The sequence below is a fragment of the Macaca fascicularis genome, chromosome 17 (assembly GCF_037993035.2).
Source record: "Macaca fascicularis isolate 582-1 chromosome 17, T2T-MFA8v1.1".
NCBI classification, from domain to species: Eukaryota; Metazoa; Chordata; class Mammalia; order Primates; family Cercopithecidae; genus Macaca; species Macaca fascicularis.
The window spans coordinates 31939211-31949430 of record NC_088391.1 but is presented as its reverse complement, the minus strand read 5'-3'; the positions used below and the strand labels follow the sequence as shown (position 1 = coordinate 31949430).

Below are 10220 nucleotides of genomic sequence, written 5' to 3'. Positions count from 1 at the left end.
TACCCACCCCCTAGAAAAATTGGTGGCAAGGAGCCATCTCCAAGACCCTGCTCCGTTTTCCAGTCCCAGGGACCATCCAGCAATGCCAGGCCAGTGAGAAGGTGGCCTAACCCTGACACTCTTAGGCCAGTGTCTCCTGTCCACCTGCGCCACTCTGCTGTCTTCTCCTTCACCTTCCATGAGCCATCTTTCCCCCACACCCACCCCAACACACACATACAAAGACCCTGCAGGAAATGGCCTCCAGCCAGGTGTCACAGCAGAGTCCGCTGACATTCTAAGACATCCTCGGTGCATGGCTAGTTGCTCTGGCACTTGAGTATTTCTTTGGGTCCCAGGATTCAGCATCCCGCTCTGAGGGACGCAACCACCCTCACACATTCAGAGTCACCCGGATGCTGTTTGGGGGTCAGTAGACAGGATAGAGTGAGGAGAAAAGGGGGCATCCGGGAGTGCAGGACGAGCTGCCCGCGGCAGGAGAGAGAAGGGAGGAGAGAGGTGAGGCCCTGGAAGGGGTGGGGACCGCTGGGCTGGCCCAGGCGGGACCGTGCACCCTGTGTGCGCGCGGCGTTGAAATGCCCTGCACGTCGGGGCAGCGGGACAGAGCTCAGGGCGCCCAGGGAGTCTGCGAGTGCCTCGCTCCTCCTGCCGCAACCATGACAGAGAACTCCGACAAAGTTCCCATTGCCCTGGTGGGACCTGATGACGTGGAATTCTGCAGCCCCCCGGTGAGTACCGCCAGGGATTCCACACGCAGGGTCCGGGGTGAGTATCTGGTTCCACAAGTCCGACTCAGGGATGCGTGCCACCGAATGAGTGTGTTGGCGGGGGGGATAAATTTGGGTTCCAAATGTGTGCGTGGGGTGTCGCCCCACGCGTATGAGTGTGCAGGGGGCACGGCATCCACAGGCAGGTACGGAGGGGCGTCCCGTGGCCAGTGGAGGGTGCAGGTCCTGGGGCGAAGGCCCCGCGCTGCGAGGTTTGCTCACCGCACTTCCTCGCCCGATGGCAAAGGACCCTCGGGAGCGAGCGCGGCGAAAGAGGCACCCGTAGAAGCCCGGGCCAGCTGTTTCCCGCCCGACTCCCCACTCCCTGGGGGCCACCGTGTGGGCCCGGGTGCGCGCGGGGCGCAGGTGCGGGCGGCACAAACGTGACTGTCCCTCTCCCACCCCGGTCCGCAGGCGTACGCTACGGTGACGGTGAAGCCTTCCAGCCCCGCGCGGCTGCTCAAGGTGGGAGCTGTGGTCCTCATTTCAGGGGCGGTGCTGCTGCTCTTCGGGGCCATCGGGGCCTTCTACTTCTGGAAGGGGAGCGACAGTCACGTAAGTCCAGAGGGCGGCGCGCGGGGACACCCGTGTTGCCCACGGTGCCCCTAGGGGGAGCCCAAGCGCGGGCCAGCGAGGGGCGCGCGGCGGCTGCCGCAGGACCCCTCGGGGCCAGCGTGAGCTCCCCTCTCCGGTCCCACTCTGGCACGCAACTTTCCGCCTTAGGTCAACTTTGTAGAAAAGCAAGTGAAGGATTCACGGGAGAAGACTGAAGCGTAGAGTAGGGGAGAATGCAGTGGACGGTCCGAGAAAGGCCGTTTTCGGTCATCTCCCGCTAAGCAGTGGCGCGACAGTGGGGAAGGCACGTTACCTTTTGGCCTCAGTGTACTCCTCCTTAAGGGAAAAAATGGAACTGGATGATCTCGAAGGCCTCTCCCTGCTGAGAAAGGCTATGGATGTAAAATCCAGGACAAAGATAGTGGAGGAATATTCAGACCCATATTCAGACCCATTGGGAAGGAATTTTTGCCTTTCAGAAGGTTTTTTTGTGACCTAGCCATGAACATTCGCTTCTCTCTCTGGAAAACAAAAACAAAAACAACAAACAAACAAACAAACAAAAAGTCTAACTTCCTTAAAGGTGGAAAATCTCTTTAACAATTAATTCTGGCCTAGTCATCACATGTGATTTAATAGTAGGTGTTTTACTGACTGCTGTCCTACTTTCTTTGTATGCAACTATTTATTTTAAAGCTCCATGGCTCTCGAGGAGTATAAAGACTGCCTCTAAGTTGACTGGGCAGAGCTCCAGTGTGTTCTCTAAATACTCTGAATGTGTTCACCTATGTAAAAGGGGGCATTTTATCTTGATGACCACTGCCAGGTCTGGTATAAGCTTATTTCGACTAATGGAAAAGAATTCCATCTCCAGGGCACACACAAAGGGTTCTTTCATAATCACTATCCTCAGAGGATCGGTGATTGCTGTTTTTTCCTCTCTCTCCTACCATGAAATGCAAGGCATGAACGAATTCCAGTACTTACAGAAAATGGTGCTGAAAGCAATTCAACCATTTTACACATCACATCTTCTGCAGTCACTGCATAATTTGTATTTTTAACTCAAATGTCTAATGTAGATAAGCATGCCATTTAGCACCGAGTCTGTTTTAGAGACTATATCAAATTTACAAGCATCGATTTGTAAGATCTGAATTGCACTGTATTTTGTGGGTATTTGAAAAGTGCCTTAATGTATTTGTATTTTAAATATAGAAGCTGGGCCAGATGCTCATGTTTGAAACAGCAAATGTGAATAAGAGCATGATTTCAATATCTACATCTCCATTAATAGCGGGGTTTAGATTGTCATCTCTTTGGGGAATTCTGTGGTTTTAGAATGTAAACGATATCTTTTTTTTTTTTTCTTTTGAGACGGAGTCTTGCTCTATCGCCCAGGCTGGAGCGCAGTGGTGCCATCTCGGCTCACTGCAAGCAAGCTCCGCCTCCCGGGTTCACTCCATTCTCCTGCCTCAGCCTCCCAAGTAGCTGGGACCACATGCGCCCGCCATTGCGCCCGGCTAATTTTTTGTATTTTTAGTAGAGAAGGGGTTTCACCGTGTTAGCCAGGATAGTCTCGATCTCCTGACCTCGTGATCTGCCTGCCTCGGCCTCCCAAAGTGCTGGGATTACAGGCGTGAGTCACCGCCTGTAGATAGCATTTAAAATGCTATCTTTTAAATAACAAAGCCTCAGTGGTATAGGTCAATGGGGGATAAAAATAGCTATGCTTTTTTTGGGTAAAGATTCTGGACATGATATATATTTTAAAATGAATACCACTTGGCATTTAATTATTCAAGGTAAACTTCACTAACTGACAAGCTTCTTTTTTATTTTTATTTATTTTATTTTATTTTTTTTTTTTTTTGAGACGGAGTCTGGCTCTGTCGCCCGGGCTGGAGTGCAGTGGCCGGATCTCAGCTCACTGCAAGCTCCGCCCCCCGGGTTTACGCCATTCTCCTGCCTCAGCCTCCCGAGTAGCTGGGACTACAGGCGCCGCCACCACGCCCGGCTAGTTTTTTTTTTTTTTTTTGTATTTTTTAGTAGAGACGGGGTTTCACCGTGTTCGCCAGGATGGTCTCGATCTCCTGACCTAGTGATCCGCCCGTCTCGGCCTCCCAAAGTGCTGGGATTACAGGCTTGAGCCACCGCGCCCGGCCTGACAAGCTTCTAAAAAGAGAGATTAAACAATCATACTGAATAAGCACAACTCCCTTTTTCATATCTTTTACTTTACTGCAAGATGATTGGTTGTCTGGTTCAGGAGAGCAGTATTAAATTCTAAGAATTCAGAGGAACAGTGACACACATTTTATTGCCAACAATCAAAGTTATTACTATATCCTATACAGACAGGAGAATGAAGAAAATCACGATAGTTTTTTTCTCCCTGATCCATATGACTTAAGTATGAAAAACAAATCACAAAATACTAAATAGAGTAACTTTGGCACCATCTAGGCATAGCACATACACAGGTCTCTTTGCCTGAATACAAATCTAGATAGCTCAGACAAAATGTAATCAAAAAAGGTAAGTCTCTGTCAAACAAAAAGACTTGTCATACCAGATGGATTATCCACTCTTTGGGGATTATCTGTGCCTCGGCTCCTCTGTATTGGTTTATAGAGGAGAACCAGCTGTAATTCACCACCTGTGCCTTTCATGTGGGGAAATCTCCTTAGGACAGGTTTACTGAAATTTAGTTGGAGGACTATGAAGCACCGGAGTACTAATAATCAGGGTACAACTGAACTGGTCTCCAATATTGAGGCCATTTTTCATCCACATTATTGTAAATGGAACAAGGCACTGAAATATGGGAGATTTCCACCAGTATGAGATAACTGACAACCCCACCCTGTGGGATGAGGGAAGGAGATCATTGCTTGGGGCCTTTCCTCTCAGACTAATTTTTCTAGACATTTTCCCAAACATGTAATTAATCTTATAGAACGTAGGCCTTGTTAAAAACTCATTAGCAAATATCCTTGGCTGTAAAAGGCACCATATTGAGCAGAATTTTGGGAAATAATAAATTTCATCTTATTTGGATAAAAATATCCTTGGGTGTCCACAGTTCCACGGACTTAGAGCAGATAAGGTAAATGCTGCTCCAACAGCCCAGCCTCGTCCCCAGCTCAGAGTCTAGTCTGTTAGAAACTGGACTGCCTCCTCCTCCTCCAACCTCCCCCAGTAGCTTTAAGAGGGCATGAGCTTTTCACTGCTGTCCCCATGCAGATGGCGCGGTGCACATAAAAGGTGGGCTGCAGGCTGGCCATGGTGGCTCAGGTCTGTAATCCCAGCACTTTGGGAGGCTGAGGCAGGAGGATCACTTGAAGTCAAGAGTTCAAGACCAGCCTGGCCAGCATGATGAACTTCCATCTCTACTAAAAATACAAAAAAATTAGCCAGGCATGGTGGCGCATGCCTGTAGTCCCAGCTCCCTGGGAGGCTGAGGCAGGAGAATGGCTTAAACCTGGGAGGCAGAGGTTGCAGTGAGCCAAGATTGTGCTACTGCACCCCAGCTTGGGTGACAGAGTAAGACTCCATCTCAAAAAAAAAAAAAAAAAAAAAAAAAAGGTGGGCTGCAGCTGCACAACCAAGATGCCCTACTGCCCTACGTCAAGCTTGTCCTGCATGCGGCCCAGGGCGGTTTTGGATGCAACCCAACACAAATTCGTACTTTCTTAAAACATTATGAGATTTTATTTTTAGATTTTTTTAAAAAACTCATCAGCTATCGTTAGTGTTAGTGTATTTTATGTGTGGTCCAAGACAATTCTTCTTCAATTGTGGCCCAGGGGAGCCAAAAGATTGGACACCCCTGCACCTAGTTAGGGAGGCTTTGTTGGGGAGAAGACAGCCAGAGGTAGTGGTGGAGGAATGTGAAATTCAGACCACAGACCACTCTTCTAGTGTGACAACCTTGTCTCCTTAAGAACTGCTAAGAATTTAGAAATGGGTATGTTCTTAAATGTTGCATTGCTTCACTAGTAAAAGCTTATGTGCAATGTTCTTAAAAAAAAACAAAAAACTGAACCTCTTGTCACATGAGTGGAAGATATTCACATGGGTGTTGCCTGCCAGGCTCCTTCTGACAGTTGTCACTGACCCATATGAACACTGACTGCTCAGAGAGCACCGGACAGAACAGAGCCTGCTTTCCAAACCTCGCCTGCAGGAGTCTCACAGCCAAAGAAAACAGGTTTCCCAAACCTGGCTGATCATAAGGGCCACCTGAGGGGCAAGGGGAAAAGAGACTGGTGGGCTGTGCTCTAGCTCCACTAAATCAGAACCCCTAGGAGTGGTTCTTGTGATCAGGGAAGCCTAGGAGACAGTAAATTGCAGACATCTAAGTTCCTCCTAAAGAGACAGGGAAAGAGGGGCGATGAGGGATGGTTGAGCTGAAACAGGACACTGGTATTTTCTGTCCTGCTGAATGAATGCTATTCCTAAAAGGGTGCTGGATAGCAAAGCCATTTCTGTATCTCTGCTGATAATAAAATAGTGCACTGTGGGTCTTGTAATAATGAGTCTTCTGCAAGAAATAGATCCAACAGTAACAGATCCTTTTTCCAGTGTTTGTGCACGTAGCAGTCACTTTTCATAATGAGGAAGAAAAATCAGACTTGAATTGGATGTGAGCTATTTGCAGTTTTGACTGGCTGACCTGACATTAAGTAGCAACAGTTTTTCATCAGTTCTCACTCCTCCCCTTTAAGGATTTATATATATGTGTACATATACATCTACAATTTATATATAAGATATGTAATATATCATATGTAAGATATATAGATATACATCCATATGCATCTAAATCCAGAAAACAAACCCACCTCCTAGCCCTGACACACAGAAAGGTCTACCAGGACAGCAGCACACCGAGCAGGAGCAGCATCTGAGTTATTTTGAAACCAGTGCAGTAATCAGGTGTCTGAGCCCTTTGGGTCGGCTAATTAGTGGCAAACTTAAAAAAAAAAATGTTTTAAGTGTTGAAATTTGTCTTTCTAACAAAATGTTACTCAGAAATGCAACACATAAGACAGAAAAAGCAGAGCCACTCTGGTTAGACTGTGGATGGACAGGAGAGAACAGAGTGCTACAGTGCCATCCTCACCTCTAGGTCATGCCCATGAGATCCCAACAGTTCTAAGTACACGGATGAAAGCCACCTATGAGGTCCAACTTCATTCTACACTCGCGGCAACTCACAAGATCCAGAGATGAGTGGTGTGGCCACCTGTTTTCCTGATTCCTGGACCGGTGCTGTTCTGCAGTGCCAGGTCCCTTCCCCTCTTCCACACACCCCACACATCTCATAACAAAATGCCCTACAGCACCATGGGCCTGCCCCATAGAGTCGTTCAGGGAGTACTACTGTTTTGAACTGAAACAAACGTGCACATTGGCCTTCCTCTCCACACATGCTGCTCTATATCAAGCGTACCCTGGTCCTGTCTGCAGTCCTTTTCATATACCTAATACCATATACCATATGCCTAAGGCACTCCATGCCTAATCTTGACCAAAGGATGAAAACAACTTGTGAAATTGAGGCGCCACTGCAGACGTATTCAGCTGGGAGTCCAATTAACCTTCTGCCTCCTCAATTTCCATTTATCCATCAATAGTTCTCAACCCAGTTGCATAATAGAGTTGAGCTTTAGAATAAGAAAGACCTATGCCCACGCGCCCTCCCCACAGCTTCTGATTTGATTTGTCCAGGGTGAAACCCAGGCATGGTACCCAGAGAGTCTACCCAGATGCTTCTAAAGTACAGCCAGCATTACAAATTACTGAGCTATTGGAATAGGTGTCAGAGACAACCAAAGGTTTTACTCGTAAGGTGTTTTTAAGGAAATCATTGCATTAACTGATTGCTGTATGAATGAAGTCTTCGTATATATATGTATTATTATTAAGGACTATCCCAAGTATCTCTGAAACATATGGACGCTACCTCATACACTGCCGTTCTAAAGATGAGCCCTGAATTGCTCAAAAGAGAAAACATCACTAACTCTTATGCTCACTTTCAGATTTACAATGTCCATTACACCATGAGTATCAATGGGAAATTACAAGATGGGTCAATGGAAATAGATGCTGGGAACAACTTGGAGACCTTTAAAATGGGAAGTGGAGCTGAAGAAGCAATTGAAGTTAATGATTTCCAGAATGTAAGTATATTTCATGCATTTACAGAGTTTAACCAGGCAAGCCTGGGGGACTTTTCTAATTCATGGAGAAGCAGCATTTCTCACACACATCCAAACGGTAACTGTTCTTTATAGCAGCTGTAATGCCACTAATCCACATACGTCATATAGCATATTCTCTTTGAGAAAGGACCAAACTTTGTCCTTCATATTTGCGAAAGAAAAAACAACACTTCAGTTGTAAAATACCAAAAACAAAAAGAACCACCTTCATTGAATTCATGTACATAAGGATTTAGCTGTTTTGAAAAAATTTTTTTACTTCTAGGAAACTAAAGGTATTTCCTGGAAATCAAAATAAAACTTGATTTTTAAATGTGGAAAAAAAAAAAAACCATAGCACTGAAAAGAACAAGTTCTTCTTAGAATTATATAAAGTCTTGGCAGAAAGACTTGAAGGAGCTACTTCTTTTCAAGCGAATTTCTGTAACATGATGAATGAAATGCTCAAAACTATCCAAGAATGTTGTGAGATTTGAAATTTAAATTTCTGAAGTAGAGGGAAATTTTAATGACCTAATAATCTCATCAGCAACAAGTGGGATCTATTTACATACTTTTCTCAATTCCGATTTCCTATTTAATCCGGAAAATTACCATGAGCAAATTCTCCTATTATAGCATATGTTTTCTGACCATAGCATATTAGAGAGAAAACATGCACACCTCCTTTGAAGAGGAGAGACTGTTTTGTTTTGATTTTTTAACAAAAATTTCATTTACAGGCAATTTGAGACATTAAGCTGTGCAGCAATGTTTCAGTGTACATCTGCAAACCAAAGTGCCACTCCAGGCCGAATTTCCTGTTGGTCAACATAAATTTTTTTTTTTTTTTTTTTTTTTTTGAGATGGAGTCTCGCTGTGTCGCCCAGGCTGGAGTGCGGTGGCGGGATCTCGGCTCACTGCAAGCTCCGCCTCCCGGGTTCACAGCATTCTCCTGCCTCAGCCTTCTGAGTAGCTGGGACTACAGGCGCCCGGCACCACGCCCTGCTAATTTTTTTGTATGTTTAGTAGAGACGGGGTTTCACTGTGTTAGCCAGAATGGTCTCGATCTCCTGACCTCGTGATCTGCCCGCCTTGACCTCTCAAAGTGCTGGGATTACAGGCGTGAGCCACCGCGCCTGGCCTGGCCTGGCCAACATATATATTTTATGCCCTTTCATGTTTTATGATGAGGAAGAGGCATTACTATTTGTGTTCTCCTGTTAAATCTGCAGATGGAGTAGGTGAAACTTCATAATGAAAAAAGACTCTTGAAAATAATGTCTCTTCTGATAGTTTATTGGTCCACAAACACCTCATCGACCCATCTTCCTCTGATTGATGAGAAAAGCTAAAGATGCTTTTCATTTGAGTGAAAGCACTCCTCTTGTTGGTACCAAAATATACCTCATAAGTCCATTTGAATACCCAACAGATGCTAACATTAGAGCTGCTGTGATGTTAGATATTATTTGATCATGACAAGGACTGACTGACTATGTTCAGAATGATCTCTGCCCTGGGGACAGCCTCTGCAGCTCTGTATGTGCCCAGCTGCACTTTGTTTAGTCATAGCTTTGCCAATGATTCTGGTCAATGCACACGTATAATTTCTCTGCACTTATTAAAGGCTTTTACTGCAAGACACAGGATAGGGTAAAATCATTTTTTCTTTGTACTTCTCAATATAAACTAATAAAATGTGACTCCCCAACACACATTATTCAATCCAGAAATTGAATGCCTGTGGTATGCCGCAATATTAAGATATGCAAAAGGAGCTACAGAGATTAATAAGAAAAGATTCGTCTTTCCTGAGATGTTCATGTATCAAAAATATTCTTCTAACATATTTTAATCCCAAACCTGTATTTCTGTTTTATAATCCTTTGGTTCTTTTCTCATAATGGTATCGATTGTGTTTTGTTCTCGTAGACCAGCAGGGCCACAGATATTTTATAAACTGATCAATTCTCTTTGATAGCTTCCACATTTCTCTAAGTCAGAACTGGTGAGTAGAACATTTTTTTGATGGATAGAACCTGTTGTGGGTTTAAACAAGCCTGAACTTTTGAAAACACATGAATCAGTCACTATGGTACCTATGCTATTACTTTCTCCTGTATTTTGAATCAACAGTCAAATTCAAGAAGCATTTATTGAGACATACTGTGTGCAAGGGATGGTGCTAAGCAGGGGGAATGCAAAAATGATTGACTCTTCCCTCAAGGATCCTTCAGTTCAGTCCAGGAGGCAGACACACACACAGAAATAGCTTCAGGTTCGCCTGGAAAATGTGTTCCAATGGGCTATGAACAGAGAGGAAACATCCTTGCTGAAAAGGGGACTGGAGCAGGTCTTACAGAGGTGGTGATGGCCAAATCAGGTCCTGAAGAATGATTAGGATTTCAACCGTCAGACAGGTAGGGGAGAGCTCTCCAGGCCCAGGGAAAAATAGCGAACATGAATGTGCAGGCTTGTTCCAGGGTTCTAATTCTAAGTAGCCCAGTTCAGCCCAGCTTGGGGAAGGAAAGAAGATGGGGATACAGGTGGGGCTAGATCACAAAAGGTTTTGAATTGTAAATGAACAGTCTCCCCGGTTCATCCAGGACCCCACCAAGCTTTTAGTAGAACCCAGTGGGAAAAAACAACCCCCAAGGAAGGATAGCACTGAAAAAAGTGCTCC

At 45.3% G+C, this 10220-nt stretch overlaps 1 protein-coding gene across 3 annotated transcripts in view; it reads left to right on the top strand.

Moving 5' to 3' along the window:
• Window positions 1–602: 602 nt before the first annotated feature.
• Window positions 603–10220, top strand: part of CNMD (chondromodulin) — a 36491-nt gene continuing 26873 nt past the window's right edge. For all 3 annotated transcript variants that reach the window (XM_005585933.4, XM_005585932.4, XM_074022117.1), the window contains exons 1-3: window positions 603–728; window positions 1182–1322; window positions 7373–7513. In XM_005585933.4, coding sequence (XP_005585990.2) covers window positions 657–728; window positions 1182–1322; window positions 7373–7513 — 354 coding nt within the window. In that variant the 5' untranslated portion in view covers window positions 603–656. The remainder of the gene's footprint in view (window positions 729–1181; window positions 1323–7372; window positions 7514–10220) is intronic.